The following is a 20245-nucleotide window of genomic DNA, read 5'->3' as shown; positions in this document are numbered from 1 at the left end:
TGTACTCACAGTCTAAACTAAAAACTATCAGAAATGAAGTCCTGCTGCTCTGGTTCATGACACTGATGTAAATATTATTACTCTAATAAAGGTTATTCAATGAGCATACTCACATCACTGGACTGGAGGTAGGCTTTCTTGGCACGGATCAGGATAGGTGTGTCAGCAATGGCAGTGTACCTGTGCTTCATCTTCTCATACTGATCTTTGTACTTGTTCTAAGGGAAGAAATCATTTATGTAACACATCAGAAATTTGTATTTGAATTTAAGTTCAACAGAGATGAGGGGTAATAAAGGTTCTATAGCCCACTTCTAAACAGCAAGGAAACCTGGTCAAAAATAATAAGATAAGATATGACATAGGTGAAGACTTACGTCACTGTAGACCACTTTCATTTTTCTAGCATGGCCCATGTTTGGAGTTTCAATTTCTTGAGTAAAATGAGCTCTCTCCTTAGCGGCCAGGTCTGTGTACATGTACTGTGGAGAAACAGACAGAAATAATCATCAGATAGTTAGAAAAAGAACAGACTTATTATGTAAAACAATACGATGTTGTATCTGAACTTGCTTTGTTAGTCAGCTGCTGGGCCCATTTGACTCTCTGGATGTCCAAAGAGTCCACGCTGGTGGTGACTTTAGCCATGTCCTCCTTGCTCTGGGCTTTGTAGATCAGCTGAAAATAGAGAAGCACAAAAAAATAAATAAAAAAAAATCAAGTCAATTATTATTTTCTGACAGAAAACAAACACTTTTCCATTCATATGATGTGATAAAAATGTGTACTACTCACATTGCTCATGTGGGTCTTGAGCTCAGTCACACGCTTGTACTCTGGAGTGTCCAGGACCACAGAATAGTTGGCAAGGTTCTTCTTGGCCTCCACTGGATAGTTCACCTATAAAAGTAAAAAAAAAAAACAGGCCATACACATGATCATGATTCCCCTGTGACGAGCTGAATACGCACTGAAAATGAAGGAAACTGATATAATGGGATATCCCATCCGAAAAGGAAACACGTACCTTGAATTTGGTGATGTTGCGGACATGGACCATCTCCGGGGTGTCATACAAGAAGCAGCCGACGCCTCTCAGCCACATCAGATCCTCTTTGTATTTCAGCTAAAAAACAAAAAAATTATTTTCACAAAATGATTTTCTTACAAATGCCTTGAGGTTGATTTTATAAAAGTCTGTGTCAAATTCCCCATACCTCGCTGGTGATGTCATTGACGTGGTAGCAGTGCATCAGCTCGGGTGTAATGGGCATAGAGATCAGCTGGCCTCTGCTGTTGTAGTATTTCTCTTTGTAGCACAACTAGGACGAGAAGGGAACAAAAATGTGGCATAAGCACAACATACTATTCATCTCCATCAAGCCACATGAATCAAAAATAGGAACATGAATGACATCAATAATGTGAGAGCGGTTCCGTACGTCGCTGAGGTTCTCCTGGTTCATCTTGACTTGTCTGATATCAGGGGTGTCGTAGGTTGTGTGGATCTTGTCCTTTTGCTTCTGGTACAGCTCACGATACAGACGCTGCGGGGGAAGGGAAGGCGACATATGAGCTTGTTTCATCAAGTAAATCTCCACCAGAACTAATGTGTCTGGGTCAACAACACCAGCGGTGTGTTATCTTGCCTCATTGATGATCTTGTTAGCTTTCCTTATGTTGACAAAGTTGACACCCTCTGGATGAAGAGTGTATCCCTTGGCCTTCGTCATCTCATAGGCCTCCTTGTACTTCACCTACAAAAATTAAAGCAAAAATATGTGATTCAGTAACATCAATCTCCTACATTATCAAGATGATTCAAGAAAGGGAAATACTTACATTGCTGGAAACAACGCTGTTCGCCTTAACCTGCTTGATGAGCGGGGTGTCGTGGGGCAGGGAGTAACCAGTTGGCATGAAGCTCTTGTTGGCCTCTTTGTACCAGTTCTAAGAGAAGCCAACAAAACAGGGTGAGACAGAAGGCATTTCAGCTTGAAAAACATATTTGCCAATAGATACAGTAAACAGAAACACATACAGAAAAAACCCTGAGAGTAAACATGAAGAAAACCTTTTAAGAATAATCTAATATCTAAAATTTTCTCAGTGTGAACTTTATGCACTGATCCCACAATGAAATGAAATGAGTGTGTATTGTGTAGGGTGCTCCTTATAAACAGAACTTGTGAAAATATTCTTACAGTATACATACTGACAGTAATCCCTAAACAAGTGAACTGAATATTAAAGAATATTAACTCACATCACTCTGGATGTAGTTAGCCAGACGTGCCCTTTCTGTCTCAATGGTAACAGCAGGCGCAGTGTTTGTGCCCTTGATGTTGGCGTTGTAATCAAAGCGGTAGTGCAGCTGGAAAAGGGGAAGAAAAAAAGATGAGATTTAAGATTTGTTTATAATACAAATTTTTTGTTAAAATTATAAAATATAGATAGTCAACATTGTGAAGAAAATTTTAAGAGTCACTTACATCACTCAGGTTCTGAGCGTTCTGCTTGGCCGTCTCGTACACTGGAGTCTCCGTCACCACTGAATACTCCTTGAAAGACTCAATACCTTTAGCTCTGTACTTGTTCTGGAATAAAGATAGAAGAATGTGGCAATCAGCATCGCTTCTAAATAAAAACACAAGGTTGTACGAAAGCTCAATAGAGGATTTACCGGACAGGAAGTTTAGAGAAGTTATGAACCAAATTACTGAAAATGAAGGATGAAAACATGTTGAATGGGCTAACCTCACTCTGAAGGTCACCAGCATGCTTGACACGGAGGATCTCTGGTGTGTCCCAGGCATAGCAGCCGATACCCTTCAGCCAGTTGAGATCATCCTTGTAGAAGATCTGGGGAGAGCACGCAACGAAACACACAAGTTAAGCGGCTTTTGGCTCCAAAATTGTCTTATTTACTTACTAAACTATTCTACACTCTATAAGATGCTAATGTTAAAAAAGCAAGTTGAAAAGAAGATATAAGTAAGGATGTGGTTGTAATTTTGTATCTGTAGCTGAGGGCCGCTACTCACGTCACTGAGCTGCTCGTTGACTTTGCGAGCCTGGACGTACGTCTGCATGTCAGGCAGGCATATCCACTGGTGCAGATACTTGCGGTAGTGGATCCCGCTGACGGTGGACTGGGTGTTGCGGGCAGACAGGATCTCCAGCATGTCTGGTGGGATATGGTTCTTGGCCTTGGTCTTCTCGTAGTTCTCTTTGTACAGGCGCTATAAAGATGGAAAACAAATGGTTCTTTCAATTCTTGCAAGATTAGCAATCTTTAAGATTAGCTCTTAAAAGAGCCAATCTGACAGTGCAGCTCCTGCTGTATTCCTCACTTAAAAAATGATAACATGCGGAAGATAAAATGGCAAAACAAATGCGACTTACGTCCAGGACCAGCTTTCCAGCTTTGACGCAGCGAGCAGTTGCGGGATCGTCCTCGAGAGACTTGGGCAGACTGTAGAGGGATTTGAACTTCTCATAATCCTCCTTGTACTTCACCTAAAGGGGCGAGACGATTCATATTGTCTCTTAACAGTCAACAGACAAACTCACACGTGAAGAAAATCCCAGCATAGTAAAACCATGGACTGAAATGAACAGAACTCAAAGTTGAACTCACGTCGCTGAGAATGATCTTCTGTTGTTTGGCATGTTTCAGGGCATGTGAGTCATATGGAATATGGTAACTCTTGTCTTTGATTTTGTCCCAGGCAGCAGTGTAGTTTTTCTGTTGACAGCAACCAGAGCATTATCAACATGTTATTGCGTGTAGACACACAATTTACAAAGCTGACATCTTAAATCTTGTCCTTAACTGTAGATATGACAGATATGTTTATCTTCACTTACGTTGCTGAAGAAGTATTTGAAGTTGTGGCATCTGGCATAGTCGTAGGTGTCCAGAACAGTGGTATACTGGTGCTTCTCCTTATGATAAGCCTCCCTGTAGTTGAGCTGTCAATGACAATTGTTTTATTAGTGCACTCAATTGGAGGCAAACTCAAATAAAAATATGTTTTAAAAGTCCAGCTCACTCACCTCACTGGCCCAGGTGTGACCCAGAACAGCAGTCACATAAACTGGGGTGTCCGTCACGATGGAGTAATTGTTGAATTCTTTCTTGGCCTCGTCTCTGTATTGCAGCTATAGGGGAAGACATTACATGGGTAAATTATCACAGCTCCACAGACTAAAGAATTTGATTTCTTCTAAATGCTATGATGGTTGTAAAAATAACATCTTGGCTCAGTAAACCGTAAACTGCGAATAATGTTTCTAAAGGATCCTTGCGATCTTCCTTGTTGTTACTCACATCACTCTGCAGCTCGTAGGACTTCTTGGCACGAAGGATCTCTGGTGTGTCCCAGACATAGCAACCAATACCCTTCATCCAGTTCAGGTCATCCTTGTAGTACACCTATTAAACGTCAACAGCAAAAAGCACAAATCTGTGTTCAAGTCGTCTGCCACGGGACGCTGCACAGTACAAGCAGCAGATGTGCAGAATGTGACGAGGGACCTACATCACTGAGAATCTCGTTGGTCTTGCGGGCACGAATGGCGTCCTCCTGGTCAGGATGGCAAGTCCACTGGTGCAGGTAGGTGCGGTAGAGGACGTCGCTCAGCATATCCTGGCAACGCTTAGCTACCTGGTTAGCGATGATGTCAGGTGGGAGGTGGGTCTTGGTCTTGGTTTGATGGTAGTCCTTGTGGTACAGTCTCTGTAAAGACAAGGGCAGTTATTAAAATTGCCATCGGAATTATAAAACAAATTAACCTGCTTAATCTAACCTGATTAAGATTCACAAACCAAACATCTTGCAATCCCTCAGTAACGTAGTAGTAGTTTTCTTTTATTACACCATGAAAAAGTAGTAAGATGCCTTGATATGTATGGAATAAATGGAGAAATGATTGACAATATCTTACCAGTCCCTTGTTCTTCTCCTGATCTCCACAGCGCATCACCTCAGGGAAATCTACCAGGGTTCCAGCCATGTAGTGACCCTTGGCCTTCTCATGGGCGTCCTTGTACTTGGCCTAGTGGGATCATAAAGGATAATAAAAGTCTGAATTGAATTTCCTTTCACATAGAAAACATGATTCCCTGTGCTTTTGCCTTATCAACACAGACTACTATGAAGAAGTGCAAGACACTCACATCACTAGCAATGTCCCTGCTCTTCCTGCCGCTGAGAAGTGGGATGTATTTGTGGTCCAGCTGGTAGCCTGTGGCCTTAGACTCGTCCCAGTTCAGTTTGTAGAGTTTCTGAAATTACATAAAGTAGGCACAATTTTAAAAGAAAGGCAGATAAGAAAAAAGGTGATAGACAATCTACAAATGAAATGAAAATATTGAACATGCTTTTCATTTTAAATTACCTCACTGATGTTCTTGGACACTTCCCTGCTATGGGCCAGTTGAGGAGTGTCATCTGAACCAATGTAATGACCCTTTTCTGCATTGAATGTCTCTTTGTACTTCAGCTATAGCAGGAGGAAAAGAAAATAATTTAGATTTGATAATTGTTTATTCATATGCATCTAGAAATTCAGCAACTTAAATGTTAGATTTTTACATACATCACTGAGGTTGGCAGCATTTGTCTTAGCCAAGAGGATCTCAGGGCGGTCCACAACCAGGGTGAATTTCCCGAAGCCGTCTATGGCATTCTTTTTGTAAAGCCTCTGCAAATGAAATTAGAGCATCAACATTAGACACGAGCTGACAACAAAATGGGTTAAATGAAAAATAGCCAACTCCAAAGACAGAATATGTCACAGTAAACGTACTTCGTTGAGAATCTCCTGGGCCTTCCTGACTTTGACGTGGTCAACAGAGTCAGCTGCCACCCAGCCGCAGCCACGAATCCATTCCATGTCAGCCTTATACACAAACTGAAAACAGAAACAAAGACACATTTGAGTGGGTTAAGAGAGAATTCCCTGTCAATTTATTGTGTGAATATGATAAAGAAGTCCTGGCTTGGTGTCGTTCTCAAGAGCACTCACATCGCTTTGAAGATCATATGCCTTGCGGGCCTGGATGACATCGGTGGAGTCTGGCAGACAAGTCCACTGGTGCAGGCGAGTTCTGTAGTGGTCATCATTGACTTGGATCTGGCATTTCTTGGCCAGTTCAAACTGAAGCATGTCCACTGGCAGGTGGAACTTGGTCTTGGACTTGTTGAAGTCCTTCTTGTACAGAGCATCACTGGCGATCTTGGCTGAGTTCAGAGCCAGCATGAGCAGAGGGTCGTCCTGGACGCTGAGAGCACCAATGTGGTGGCCGACCTGCTTACGGTATGCCTCAAGGTACTTGTGCTGCAGGACGGACATAAATCATTGTCTCCATCTCATCGTGTTCTCAGTTAAATTAAAAACTATTTTTAATAAATGATCTTATTATGAAACAAATGCAACTTTGTCCAGCTACTCACTTTACTCTGCACTTTAGTCGTCATGATGCACTGCTTGATTGGCACAGCATCTCCAGGCATGAAGTATCCTGTAGCTTTGACTGAGTCCCATGCTTTGGTGTAGAGTTTCTACAAGAGATGGAAATACATATTATAGGTTTATCATAACGTATCAATTATCGAGCCGATAATAAGAGGGGATACATTTGGTACAGGAAAAAGTTGAATTGAAATATGCAGCAAATATATCACATGAGGAGTCATCTTACCGGGTGCACGTTCTTAGCCACCTCTCTGGCTGTGGCAAGACCTGGAGTGTCCACCAGCGAGTACTTGGTCTTGTCCTGGTGCCAGGCTTCACGATATTTGGCCTGAAAAGAGTGAGAAACCAAACATTTAGTAAAATAAAAACATAATATCTAACATCTGCCATTGCTACTTTTCTACCAGGTGGTCTAACTGAAGAGAGGACTTTAAACATATCCAGTCAGGATATGAAAAGCAGAGATAGTCATCCTCACCTCATTGAGGACATCAGCAGCATTTTTGGCGCAGACCATGTCGACTCTGTCAGTTGGAACTGTGAATTTCTGGTCATCCAACTTGACACGGTAGCCTCTCTGTATAAAAGCAGGAAAGACTTGTCAGAAAATAATTCATCAAAATTACTGAAGTTATTTGGGTACATTATTTCCTGGTTAAATAAACACTAAAGATGCTTTTAAAACATTTTAAAAATGTGTATGAATATCTGTGATTTTACATGTACCGACAAAGTCGAGATGAAATGAATAAGTTGTCAGACTTACATCAGCCAGGATCTTCTGTGCATGCTTCACCTTCATAACATCCACACACTCATGTGGCATCCAACCACATCCACGTAACCACTCCATGTCAGCTTTGTACACAGCCTGAGGAAACATAGCAGATTCGTTCATGTTTTTCCATGTAATTTTTACAGACAACAATCACAATGTGAGAGATTCTCACATACAATAGTGTATGTGAATGAACACAATTCATGTGCACTATCATAAACCTACATCACTCTGAAGATCATAGGCCTTCCTGGCCTGGACCACATCGGTGGAGTCTGGCAGACATGTCCACTGGTGCAGGTGAGTTCTGTAGTTGAAATCGTTGACTTGGATCTGGCATTTCTTGGCCAGCTCAAGATTCAGCATGTCCACTGGCAGGTGGAACTTGGTCTTGGACTTGTTGAAGTCCTTCTTGTACAGAGCATCACTGGCGATCTTGGCTGAGTTCAGAGCCAGCATGATCAGAGGGTCGTCTTCCACACAGCGAGCACCAATGTGGTGGCCGACCTGCTTACGGTATCCTGTCTTGTACTTGTACTAAAAGATTAGAATTGAAAGGTTAAAAAAAATTCTGCAAGTAGCTAATTTATTAATCTGCTGTAATCAAACCTTATCCATATTTTTTTTCTTACATCACTGACGATATCTCTGGAAGCTCTAGCCTTCAGCACAGAGATAGCATCCTCCTTGATATGGAAGCCTTTGGCTTTCTGGTCGTCCCATGCCTTTGTGTAGAGTTTCTGCACAGAACAAAATATCATCAAAAAACTGTAAGACATACTGTCAACACACCAACATCATATACTGACAGAATAATACATTTCAAGAAATTAGAAAAGCTTTAATACTTTAAGATATTTATGTAAATCTTTGTGTTACAAACTTACGTTGCTGATGTTGATAGCATTGGCCTTGGACAGTTCAAAGGAGGGGGCATCATGTGGCATGTGAATGGTGAGCTTGTCTTTATCCCAGACTTCTCTATATTTCCTCTGTCAGATGGAAGAAAGATCATGAACTTCTTTACTGTGATACATTCATTCACACAGATATCTGTACAAAGTATTTAGTTTGAAGTTTTTAATTCACCAGAGAAAGCATTTAGCCTGCTGAAAACGTTATTACTCACATCACTGATGTTGTCAGCGTTTTGCTTGGACAAGACAATAGCTGGGAGGTCCACAACGCTGGTGAACTTGACAGTGCTTGGAGGCTGGCGGTAGAGCCTTTCATTGATAATAGCCTGGGCGTTTCTAGCTTTGACGACGTCCACAGAGTCCTGAGGTGACCAGCCGCATCCCCTCAGCCACTCCAGATCAGCTTTGTATACAGCCTGAAAAACATATATCAAAAAGGGTTGTTGTTGTTGTTGTTGTTGTTGTCTTTGTAGGTTTGGCATTTGTGTGACTGTCTCAAAAATGAATGAAGGGTTTTCATTCAAATCTGTTGGATGCAGATCTAGGTTAAAAATGTCAGGAGTGATATGAATCTCAGTGAAACTAACAGATATACAGACCTCCACAAACCTAAGCTGGAGTTTGTATAGTCAAGAAAACATTTTAACTTAATGTCATTTCCATTATAGTATTGGTCATTTTTGTATAAGAGTAGGATATGAGCTAGCAACAAACTCTAAATAAGCCCTCCTTACTTCATCAAGTCCACACAAACCTCTAAACTTTACATGTACTCACATCACTCTGCAGGTCATACGCCTTTCTGGCCTGGACCACATCGGTGGAGTCTGGCAGACATGTCCAGTTGTGCAGATGAGTTCTGTAGTTGAAGTCGTTGACTTGGATCTGGCATTTCTTGGCCAGTTCAAGTGTCAGCATGTCCACTGGCAGGTGGAACTTGGTCTTGGACTTGTTGAAGTCCTTCTTATAGATGTTATCACTGGAGATCTTGGCTACGTGAGCGGCCAACAAACACATCGGGTCGTCGTTGATGCTAAGGGCACCAATATGATGGCCGCATTGCTTTCGGAAACCAGCCTTGTATTTGTACTGAAAATTTGACACAAAAACAATTTGATCATTTTCTTGATACAAATCATTGCTGTAAAATGAAAAAAAGAATACAGTTTGTAAAATAACAAAGTGAAGGGAATGTGAAAACTTTTAAAACAGAGGTACAGACTTACATCACTGATGATGTGACGGGAGTGTTTGGCTGCTAAGACAGAAATTGCATCTTTGGGAAGGAAGTAGCCTTTGTTGATGGTGTCCATATAGCCTTCACGATAATGTTTCTGGGGAAACAAGAAATGATGCTGTCAGATTTCCTTTCCAGTAGATGTGATGAAAAAATCACTCCTCAAACTTTAGCACAGTTAATTGATTAAGATGCGTAAAGAGAATTAACAATTACTGATATGCTACACAGCTAGGTGGAGAAGCACTGCATTACCAGACTGGTGTTGAGTTTATTCTGTTTGGCCAGGAGGACTTCTGGGGTGTCAGGCATGATGTGAATGTTGGTTTTATCGTTCTCCCAGGCAGCAATATATGCTTTCTGTGAACAGAATATAAACAGGGTTTAGTGTGATGTGACAGAGCTTTGTCTAAAACAAGTTGTACTTTTTGGTGTCAAAAAACTGCTGAAACATTTTGTAAATATCGATGAAAAAAAACAAACAATAAAATACGTTGAAATAAGATTAAATAAGATGTATTATCTCTACCTTGTTCATAGTCTGGGCATTGGCCTGAGCAAGGGCATATGGCATGTCACATGTGTTGGCAGTGAACTTGAAGTTGCTGGGATGCTGACGGTACATCCTCTCGCTCAGGATCTCTGCTGCTTTCTTGGCCTTCTCCACATCAATTGACCCAATTGGCACCCAACCTGTGCCCTTGATCCATTCCATGTCAGCCTTGTACACAGCCTACAAGTAGGAGGACAAGAGCGGTCACGGTGAGTTTTATAAAAAAAAAAATTAAAAAATCAATGCAGCTTTTAGCAAAGATTATGACAAAAAATCTCATTACTCACATCACTCTGCAGGTCATACGCCTTTCTGGCCTGGACCACATCGGTGGAGTCTGGCAGACAAGTCCAGTTGTGCAGGTGAGTCCTGTAGTTGAAATCGTTGACTTGGATCTGGCATTTCTTGGCCAGCTCAAGATTCAGCATGTCCACTGGCAGGTGGAACTTGGTCTTGGACTTGTTGAAGTCCTTCTTGTACAGAGCATCACTGGCGATCTTGGCTGAGTTCAGAGCCAGCATGATCAGAGGGTCGTCTTGCACACAGCGAGCACCAATGTGGTGGCCGACCTGCTTACGGTATCCTGTCTTGTATTTGTACTGCGTGGAGGGAAGAGATAGTTAAGGGGATAAAAACAAGCACACATTGAAATATAAGGGCAAAGAAATAAATTTTATGTTACATACATCACTGATGATCTCTCTTCCATGTTTGGCAGCAATAACAGAGACAGCGTCAGCCTTAAGGTCGTAGCCCTTTCTGAAGGCGTCCTCAACAGCTTGCCTGTACAGTTTCTGAAAAAGGAAAAGCAAATAGAGGAATTATAAAATGTAAACTGTGGGTGCGTATGACACTGATATTCACTAACAGGAGTATAGCAAACCAGAGCAAGTCAAAACAGACCAAACATACCTTGCTGATGTTGTGTGCATTAGCTTTGGAAAGCAGCAGCTCAGGCAAGTCAGGGGTGACATGAGTCTTAATCTTGTCAGCCTCCCAAGCAGAAATGTAGTCTTTCTGTGGTGGGAAACAGAAAGAGAAAAAAAACATCACGTAAAGAAAGAACAAATGTGCAAAATTTGTAAAAGAGGGATATGATTTTTTATCTTTATTTTTTTTACCTTGTTCATGATATCAGCATTAGTTTTGGCTAAGACCATGGGCATGGAAGACATGTCAGTGGTATATTTCAGTGAGTCTGGTTTCTGCTTGTAGAGACGATCACTGAGAATTGTTCCAGCATGCTTGGCCTTCAACACATCCAGTGAACCAATAGGGATCCATCCCACACCTACAATCTCATCCATGTCAGCTTTGTATACAGCCTGGTGGGTGAAGCGGATACATGTAACATCAAAACACATGAGCACAGTCAACATGGTACATTGAGATATGTTGAATATGTCGATAAAGCGCTTACGTCACTCTGAAGATCATAGGCTTTCCTGGCCTGGACGACATCATTGGAGTCTGGTAGGCAAGTCCAGTTGTGCAGGTGAGTCCTGTAGTTGAAATCGTTGACTTGGATCTGGCATTTCTTGGCCAGCTCAAGATTCAGCATGTCCACTGGCAGGTGGAACTTGGTCTTGGACTTGTTGAAGTCCTTCTTGTACAGTGCATCACTGGCGATCTTGGCTGAGTTCAGAGCCAGCATGATCAGAGGGTCGTCTTGCACACAGCGAGCACCAATGTGGTGGCCGACCTGCTTACGGTATCCTGTCTTGTATTTGTACTGCATGGAGGGAAGTGATAGTTAGGGGGATACTTGTACTGATGAAATCAGCAGAAAAAGTTTTATTTTACAACCAGAACATCTCTCATATTGTGTTTCATTGCAGTGTGTTAATAATATAAAGAGATCCTGTATATAATGCTGTATAAGTCACTCACATCACTGACGATGTCCCTGGAGGCCTTTGCAGCCTTGACAGAGATGGAATCCGCAGGGAGGAAATAGCCCTTATTAATTGTTTCCTCAAAACCTTGTCTGTATAGTTTCTGCGAAAAAAAAAAGAAAAAAGACATAAATTAATACATTTTCTGGATGAAATCAAAATGAAATGAAATGAATTCTACAATGCTAGAACTATCTATTTATAAAAATATGTTTAAGAAGGAAAACCAAATGGAGGTATAACTGTGGCATTTAGAAAAGCTTCTGGGTGTCAAGAATATCCCAGAAAGGTTTGCAGTAGGACTTTGCTTAAAGGATCACGTTTGTGGAATCTGCTGTTCGAATCTTATCTCTCTGCTGATTCAAGTCATAATGGAGAGTGACCTGAATGAGGCTTAAGGTGGTCAATAAGTCAACACAACCAGTTAAAAGATTTGTCATACCTCCAACACAAGAACCAGTCTTGACAAAGATATTGCAAAGATCACGAAACAAAAACATTCAGTATTCACGATCCTGTCACGTGCCATAAGAATTATACTAACCCTGCTCATGTTGATCGCATTCTGCTGAGAGAGGAGGATCTCAGGAGTGTCAGGCTTGATATGCAGCTTGGTCTTGTCCTTCTCCCATGCCTCGATGTACAGACGCTGGAACAAACCACAAACAATCCCAGTGTTAACTATGCAATTAACTAAAGAGATCTCCAGTGCAAATCAAGGTAATGATGATCTCCACCTTGTTCATGGTCAAGGCGTTATTCTTTGCCAGTACGATCTCCATGGCATCTGTGGACCATTTGAAGGGAACGGTGCTGGGGTGCTGGCGGTACTTCCTTTCGCTCAAGATTTCTCCAGCCTTCTTGGCTTTCTCCACGTCAATTGAGCCGATGGGGACCCAGCCCGTGCCCTGGAGCCACTTCAGGTCAGCTTTGTAGACAGCCTGTGAGGTGCAGTAGCACAAAATTTAACTTGTGACACATTTTGTGGTATGAACATAAATCAGAAACAGATTCATGTGACAGCTACACTCACGTCACTCTGTAGGTCGTAAGCATGTCTGGCCTGGACGACATCGGTGGAGTCTGGCAGACAAGTCCAGTTGTGCAAACGGGTGATGTAGTTGGCGTGGTTGACCTGAATCTGGTTCTTCTTGGCCAGTTCAAAGGACAGCATGTCCACTGGCAGGTGGAACTTGGTCTTGGACTTGTTGAAGTCCTTCTTGTACAGAGCATCACTGGCGATCTTGGCTGAGTTCAGAGCCAGCATGAGCAGAGGGTCGTCTTGCACACAGCGAGCACCAATGTGGTGACCGACCTGCTTACGGTATCCTGTCTTGTACTTGTACTGGAAGAGAAAAGAAATAATGTTATTGTGTGTTAACAGTTACACACACACTTTGTACAATGGTATAAAATAAAATACTTAATTCACTGCACTCAAACTGGCAAATTATAATTAGCTGCCTACAGTAAAATGCATGACATCTGTCCAAAAAGAAAAAAGTGAGAATGTTAATTCTACTCCTCTGCTGTACAATACAATGAATTATCTGTCACTTCTTCACTTTTCAGTTCAATAACAAAAAATCATAAACACTTACATCACTGGCAATGTCCCTGGAACCCCTGGCTGCGATGATGGAAATGGCATCATTACGCAGGTCATATCCCTTCTTCTTGGCATCTTCATGTGCCTGTGTGTACTTTTTCTGTAAACAAACACAAACATCCCAGAGACGTTAAGCGTTTAAATGTGCCATTGAAAGTAAGAGTTGCTGTACCACAATAACTGTTTAATTAGTCACGTACCATGCTGTAGTTGACATTGTTTGCCTTGGCTAGAAGAACTTCCATAGCGTCAGGCATGACGTGGATCTTCGTCTTGTCATTCTCCCAGGCTTCGATGTATGATTTCTGTAGACACACATACCAACAACATGAGAATTTACTGACACTTACTGACACTTACTGAACTCTGCATGTTTACATTTTTATGATTAAATATTTTCCTTATCATATCCATATATAATTGATAGAGTAGTTTCATATTATACTTAATAATTCTTTGAATATGATTTCATACCTTGTTCATGACCTGAGCATTGGCCTTAGCCAACACCATGGGCATGTCTTCAGTAGTGGCTATGAATTTGAAGTTGCTTGGGTGCTGACGATAATTTTTCTCACTCAGGATTTCACCAGCTTTCTTTGCCTTCTCAACATCCAGTGAACCTATGGGCACCCATCCAATACCCTGCAAATTCTTCAGATCCTCCTTGTAAAAATACTGGACAAAACAAAACAGGTTTATTACAGTGAAAGTTCCACTAAACTTTAAAAAATATACATTTATGAACATGGTAACTTTCCACAAGGATCGATACTCACATCACTCTGCAGGTTATAAGCATGTCTGGCCTGGACGACATCGTTGGAGTCTGGCAGACAAGTCCAGTTGTGCAAACGGGTGATGTAGTTGGCGTGGTTGACCTGAATCTGGTTCTTCTTGGCCAGTTCAAAGGACAGCATGTCCACTGGCAGGTGGAACTTGGTCTTGGACTTGTTGAAGTCCTTCTTGTACAGAGCATCACTGGCGATCTTGGCTGAGTTCAGAGCCAGCATGAGCAGAGGGTCGTCTTGCACACAGCGGGCACCAATGTGGTGGCCGACCTGCTTACGGTATCCTGTCTTATACTTGTACTGGAAGAGAAATTTTTAAAAAATTCCATGGTTATGTGTATATTAATAAATGTATGGTCAGTGTTTATCATGAGTGAAATCAAACAACTTACATCACTGGCAATGTCCCTGGAACCCCTGGCTGCGATGATGGAAATGGCATCATTACGCAGGTCATATCCCTTCTTCTTGGCATCTTCATGTGCCTGTGTGTACTTTTTCTGTAAACAAACACAAACATCCCACAGATGTTAAATATGTTTATTTTCCATTGTAAGTGGGGCTAAGTGATAATTCAGCATTATAACTTTATGACTTAAAAATTTATCTTTTCATGACGACCATGTATGAACTTCTGTGATCCAAATTAATTATTCAAGGCAAGCTGTAATTAAAAATATGTTTAAAGAAAGTTTAACTTTTTTTTACGCATATAAAGATTTCTGTCTGTTGTGGTGCATAACAGTGGAACACAGTTAATTTCACTGAACAATTACTTCATTATCTTATATGTGATTTGAAAAACCTTGATAGATATTTATCTATATCAGAAAATTGTCTTTATCAATATGAAAATGCAGATTTCATTCATGTCTTATCTCGGAGCCCTAATTGAAAGTAATCCATAAATAAGAGTTGCTGTACCACAATAACTGTTTAATTAGTCACGTACCATGCTGTAGTTGACATTGTTTGCCTTGGCTAGAAGAACTTCCATAGCGTCAGGCATGACGTGGATCTTCGTCTTGTCATTCTCCCAGGCTTCGATGTATGATTTCTGTAGACACACATACCAACAACATGAGAATTTACTGACACTTACTGACACTTACTGAACTCTGCATGTTTACATTTTTATGATTAAATATTTTCCTTATCATATCCATATATAATTGATAGAGTAGTTTCATATTATACTTAATAATTCTTTGAATATGATTTCATACCTTGTTCATGACCTGAGCATTGGCCTTAGCCAACACCATGGGCATGTCTTCAGTAGTGGCTATGAATTTGAAGTTGCTTGGGTGCTGACGATAATTTTTCTCACTCAGGATTTCACCAGCTTTCTTCGCCTTCTCAACATCCAGTGAACCTATGGGCACCCATCCAGTACCCTGCAAATTCTTCAGATCCTCCTTGTAAAAATACTGGACAAAACAAAACAGATTTAGTACAGTAAAAGTTTCCAAAAACATGATAACTTTCCAGAATATTGAATTTAAAAATTTATACTCACATCACTCTGCAGGTTATAAGCATGTCTGGCCTGGACGACATCGTTGGAGTCTGGCAGACAAGTCCAGTTGTGCAAACGGGTGATGTAGTTGGCGTGGTTGACCTGAATCTGGTTCTTCTTGGCCAGTTCAAAGGACAGCATGTCCACTGGCAGGTGGAACTTGGTCTTGGACTTGTTGAAGTCCTTCTTGTACAGAGCATCACTGGCGATCTTGGCTGAGTTCAGAGCCAGCATGAGCAGAGGGTCGTCCTGGATGCTGCGAGCGCCAATGTGGTGACCAACCTGCTTACGGTATCCTGTCTTGTACTTATACTGGAAGAAAAATGAAAAAAAAGTTCCACGGTTATGTGTATATTAATAAATGTATGGTCGGTGTTTATCATGAGTGAAATCAAACAACTTACATCACTAGCAATGTCCCTGGAAGCCCTGGCTGCGATGATGGAAATGGCATCATTACGCAGGTCATATCCCTTCTTCTTGGAATCTTCATGTGCCTGCTTGTACTTGCTCTGTATGAAGTAAAAATACAAAACATCTTCAAACATCTTCTGGAATATGCTGGTGTATTATGAGGTATACTGTTTGAGAAGCTATGATAACAACTTAAATTTTTTGACGATGTTTCACTCACCACACTGTAGTTGACTTTGTTCGCTTTGGCCAACAGAATATCCATAGCATCAGGCATGACATGGATGGAGGTCTTGTCTTTCTCCCAGGCTTCAATGTAAGCTTTCTGTAAAGTAAGTTTTCATACAAAAATTAAACATTTGGATGATGATGTCATCAGCATGCAATTAAATCAATCGTGATCTCAGACAAATATCCATCATTATGTTTACGAGACAAGAGGTTATAATACGCCCTCTGAGCAGCGCTACATCTTGGAGATTGGAGATTGGAGGCTACATTGAGTTGCTACTGAAACTCATGAGATGGGCTGGGGCTAGCTGGTTAGCATGCTAACTTCAGAAGAAGAAAAGACGTGATAGAGAGAAGAGTTAACATTGATGTTGCTTTCCACAGCTGGAGACAGCTCTTGGTGAGTAACGGAATTAAGGTTAATGCTGAACTCGCAACATTTCCTCTTGACTGGTGCGTAAACAGTTGTTAATGCTAACACTGCCTATGTGGCAATAGCAAAACTTCAAACATTGGTGATGGTGAACACGTACCATCTTTTTATGCAGATGATGTGATTTTATTTTCACAAGGCAAGAGAAACTAAGGCACATTCTTTTAATATAATAAAACCATTGAGGAGATATTCAATGTATAAAATAAATTTGAATTGATCAAATGCTTGTCTGTTGCATGACATGACGTTTGTTTCAAGTAAATTACACTCATCTATTAAAGAATGTTAAATCTGGTTTGATAAAATGAGCTGATTTGTCATTATCTTGTCTACTGTAGCAGCTATATCTACTTCTACAAATGTGTGTTATAAAAATTAATATATTCTTCATCAATTGTCTATTTCATGTTGCCATGTTATCTGCTTTTATCTTTAAATTACTGAACAAAAATATAATATAAATGTCTTGGTGTAGAAAAAAAACAAACAGAGGCAGTTACTCAATACAAAGAAAACACAGGAAGGTTATGAAAAAAAATAAAATATTGGGACAGTAACTGAAAAAGAAATACCTTGTTCATGACCTGAGCATTGGCCTTAGCCAACACCATGGGCATGTCTTCAGTAGTGGCTATGAATTTGAAGTTGCTTGGGTGCTGACGATAATTTTTCTCACTCAGGATTTCACCAGCTTTCTTCGCCTTCTCAACATCCAGTGAACCTATGGGCACCCATCCAGTACCCTGCAAATTCTTCAGATCCTCCTTGTAAAAATACTGGACAAAACAAAACAGGTTTATTACAGTGAAAGTTCCACTAAACTTTAAAAAATATACATTTATGAACATGGTAACTTTCCACAAGGATCGATACTCACATCACTCTGCAGGTTATAAGCATGTCTGGCCTGGACGACATCGTTGGAGTCTGGCAGACAAGTCCAGTTGTGCAAACGGGTGATGTAGTTGGCGTGGTTGACCTGAATCTGGTTCTTCTTGGCCAGTTCAAAGGACAGCATGTCCACTGGCAGGTGGAACTTGGTCTTGGACTTGTTGAAGTCCTTCTTGTACAGAGCATCACTGGCGATCTTGGCTGAGTTCAGAGCCAGCATGAGAAGAGGGTCGTCCTGGATGCTGAGAGCACCAATGTGGTGGCCGACCTGCTTACGGTATCCTGTCTTGTACTTGTACTAAAGAGGCAAGTGTGAGAGATTTGATAACCAAACATAAGAAATTTTATATACAATAGGTCGTACAGTATAGAAACACCATACAAGACACTTACATCACTAGCAATAGCAGTGGAGGCCTTGGCTGCCTGGACTGCAATGGCATCAGCATGAAAATTATGGCCCTTCTTCTTGGACAGCTCATTATCCAGTTTGTACAGTTTCTGAAGAGAGAAAGGAAAAAGGAAAAGCATGTCTACTTTAAAATGAATATATTCATACAATGACTTGAGGGGTAGTGTACCAATTTCCTGTTTATAGCATCTGTCTGATCTATCCCAAATTCATGGTGGGCCACACCAAATACTGCTCTGATTCAGGTTTTGGCTAAGTGCACTTTGTATGAAATTGATTGATTAATTAAAATTGTTCATGGCATTGTTTTTTAAAGCATCATCACTTTTGATGCCTTAAACTTTTTTTTTCATTATGAATCATAACAGATCTATGAAATAATTGTGGAAAGTGCGTAGAAACATGAAGGTATAACACTGTACCTCACTGTAGTTCTTCTTGTTTCCTCTGGCCAGAACAATGTCCATTGCATCAGGCATCATGTGGATCGAAGTCTTGTCGTTCTCCCAGGCTTTGGTGTAGGATTGCTAAAAACCAAAATGTACTTGGTTCACAAACGTAAATAATAGAAAAGTCATTTCTATTAATTTCATGTTCAGTTCGACTCAGTACCTTATCCATTATCTGGTTGTTGGCAGTGGCCAGAGCCAGATCCATGGAATGCATGTCCTTGGTGAATTTGAAGTTGCTAGGAGCTTGACGATATTGTGACTCACTGAAGATCCGGCCGGCTGTTTTTGCTTTCTCGACATCCAGCGATCCAATAGGAACCCAACCTAATCCTCTTACGCAGCTATGATAGTCACTCTTGTACTGGTTCTAAGGGGGGAATATCAACAGAGAGAGTATTCCTTCACAATGCAGCACAGCTACATACAGTAATGAAAACATTAATGTTTGGATTTCTGTTTTAAAATCTCCATATAGGTCACACTCTCTACATACATCACTGGCAATGAACTGCATGTTACGAGCCAGTTCCAGGTTCATGGCATCAGGCAGCACTGTGTAGCGGGAGATAATGTGCTTGTAACCAGCATTGGTCTGAACAGTAGAGGCGTGCTTGGCGTGGACCACACTCATCATGTCCACTGGGGTGTGATACTTCAGCTTGGCCTTGTGGTAGTCCTTCTTGTAGTTCTTGTCACTCTGCAGCTTGGCCACCTCCATGTAGTGAACCAGCAGAGGATCGTCCTGGAGGCTGCGGAAGCCAACGTGGTGGCCTCTGGCCTTCTCGTAAGCCAACTTGTACTTGTACTGTGATAGCAAACACACATTTTGTCACTCTCAGAGACTTTACTGTTCTATGATATTGATTTAAGACAGGAAGATTTTTTACAACTTACATTACTGGCAATATTGGTACCAGACTTGGCAGCCACAATGGAGATGGCATCTCCTTTGAGGTTGTAGCCCTTATTGGCCATCTCCACAATACCTGCTTTGTAAAGTTTCTATAAAAGACATAAAAGTAAGATAACAGTGAAATGAAACAGTGTTTATATTCACAGACTGATCATAATTAACAATATACAGTATTAACTATTACAAGCAGTGTCAGTTTCAATGATCCCCCTTACATTGCTCATATTGAGGGCATTAGCCTTGGCCAGGACGATCTCAGGAGCATCTGGCATGATGTGGACTGTCAGTTTGTCCTTCTCCCAGGCAGCAGTGTATGCTTGCTGTAAAGGAAGACAAAAAAAACAAAGGAATGATAATGGTTATGAACATTATTAACATCTTTGTGGCCTTGTGCTTAAGACAACAGTTAAACATGTTGCACCTTGTTCATGATCTGGTTGTTGGCAGTGGCCAGAGCCACGTCCATGGAGTCCATCAGCTTGCTGAACTTGAAGTTGGATGGATGAGTGCGGTACTTGTGCTCACTCAGAATCTGACCACCAACTTTAGCGGTCTCAACTCCAATTGAGCCAATAGGGACCCATCCAATACCTCTGACGCAGTTATTCCAGTCAGACTTGTAATCACACTGAAAAGAATGAGACGAGAGGGTTATGAAACATATTGGTTTTGAAGTTAAGATGAAAGAGTGAACCTTTTTTTTACTTAAACTTT

At 41.1% G+C, this 20245-nt stretch overlaps 1 protein-coding gene across 1 annotated transcript in view; it reads right to left on the bottom strand.

The window, feature by feature from the left end:
* neb (nebulin) overlaps positions 1-20245 on the bottom strand; it is a 58091-nt gene that overhangs the window by 21585 nt on the left and 16261 nt on the right. Inside the window, exons 36-100 of the mRNA XM_022740122.1 lie at positions 19953-20159; positions 19747-19851; positions 19513-19620; positions 19112-19423; positions 18779-18985; positions 18589-18693; positions 18148-18255; positions 17741-18052; positions 17436-17639; positions 16417-16521; positions 16187-16294; positions 15783-16094; positions 15490-15693; positions 15216-15320; positions 14656-14763; positions 14252-14563; positions 13947-14150; positions 13673-13777; positions 13465-13572; positions 12897-13208; positions 12601-12804; positions 12408-12512; positions 11859-11966; positions 11389-11700; positions 11090-11293; positions 10881-10985; positions 10655-10762; positions 10256-10567; positions 9945-10148; positions 9671-9775; positions 9405-9512; positions 8956-9267; positions 8391-8594; positions 8149-8253; positions 7894-8001; positions 7487-7798; positions 7250-7354; positions 6962-7060; positions 6710-6811; positions 6462-6569; positions 6034-6345; positions 5815-5919; positions 5605-5709; positions 5404-5508; positions 5183-5290; positions 4951-5061; positions 4545-4742; positions 4334-4438; positions 4060-4164; positions 3871-3975; positions 3641-3748; positions 3406-3519; positions 3045-3242; positions 2758-2862; positions 2493-2597; positions 2267-2374; positions 1843-1950; positions 1650-1757; positions 1443-1547; positions 1218-1322; positions 1028-1126; positions 796-900; positions 574-678; positions 378-482; positions 114-218 (exon numbers count right to left, since the gene is read on the bottom strand). Of these exons, the coding sequence (XP_022595843.1) occupies positions 114-218; positions 378-482; positions 574-678; positions 796-900; positions 1028-1126; positions 1218-1322; positions 1443-1547; positions 1650-1757; positions 1843-1950; positions 2267-2374; positions 2493-2597; positions 2758-2862; positions 3045-3242; positions 3406-3519; positions 3641-3748; positions 3871-3975; positions 4060-4164; positions 4334-4438; positions 4545-4742; positions 4951-5061; positions 5183-5290; positions 5404-5508; positions 5605-5709; positions 5815-5919; positions 6034-6345; positions 6462-6569; positions 6710-6811; positions 6962-7060; positions 7250-7354; positions 7487-7798; positions 7894-8001; positions 8149-8253; positions 8391-8594; positions 8956-9267; positions 9405-9512; positions 9671-9775; positions 9945-10148; positions 10256-10567; positions 10655-10762; positions 10881-10985; positions 11090-11293; positions 11389-11700; positions 11859-11966; positions 12408-12512; positions 12601-12804; positions 12897-13208; positions 13465-13572; positions 13673-13777; positions 13947-14150; positions 14252-14563; positions 14656-14763; positions 15216-15320; positions 15490-15693; positions 15783-16094; positions 16187-16294; positions 16417-16521; positions 17436-17639; positions 17741-18052; positions 18148-18255; positions 18589-18693; positions 18779-18985; positions 19112-19423; positions 19513-19620; positions 19747-19851; positions 19953-20159 (10023 nt within the window). The remainder of the gene's footprint in view (positions 1-113; positions 219-377; positions 483-573; positions 679-795; positions 901-1027; positions 1127-1217; positions 1323-1442; positions 1548-1649; positions 1758-1842; positions 1951-2266; positions 2375-2492; positions 2598-2757; positions 2863-3044; positions 3243-3405; positions 3520-3640; positions 3749-3870; positions 3976-4059; positions 4165-4333; positions 4439-4544; positions 4743-4950; positions 5062-5182; positions 5291-5403; positions 5509-5604; positions 5710-5814; positions 5920-6033; positions 6346-6461; positions 6570-6709; positions 6812-6961; positions 7061-7249; positions 7355-7486; positions 7799-7893; positions 8002-8148; positions 8254-8390; positions 8595-8955; positions 9268-9404; positions 9513-9670; positions 9776-9944; positions 10149-10255; positions 10568-10654; positions 10763-10880; positions 10986-11089; positions 11294-11388; positions 11701-11858; positions 11967-12407; positions 12513-12600; positions 12805-12896; positions 13209-13464; positions 13573-13672; positions 13778-13946; positions 14151-14251; positions 14564-14655; positions 14764-15215; positions 15321-15489; positions 15694-15782; positions 16095-16186; positions 16295-16416; positions 16522-17435; positions 17640-17740; positions 18053-18147; positions 18256-18588; positions 18694-18778; positions 18986-19111; positions 19424-19512; positions 19621-19746; positions 19852-19952; positions 20160-20245) is intronic.

Source organism: Seriola dumerili, unplaced genomic scaffold (assembly GCF_002260705.1).
Source record: "Seriola dumerili isolate Sdu_G_001 unplaced genomic scaffold, Sdu_1.0 BDQW01000052.1, whole genome shotgun sequence".
Taxonomy (NCBI): domain Eukaryota; kingdom Metazoa; phylum Chordata; class Actinopteri; order Carangiformes; family Carangidae; genus Seriola; species Seriola dumerili.
The sequence above is the reverse complement of the archived record's forward strand: the minus strand, read 5'-3'. Positions and strand labels throughout refer to the sequence as shown.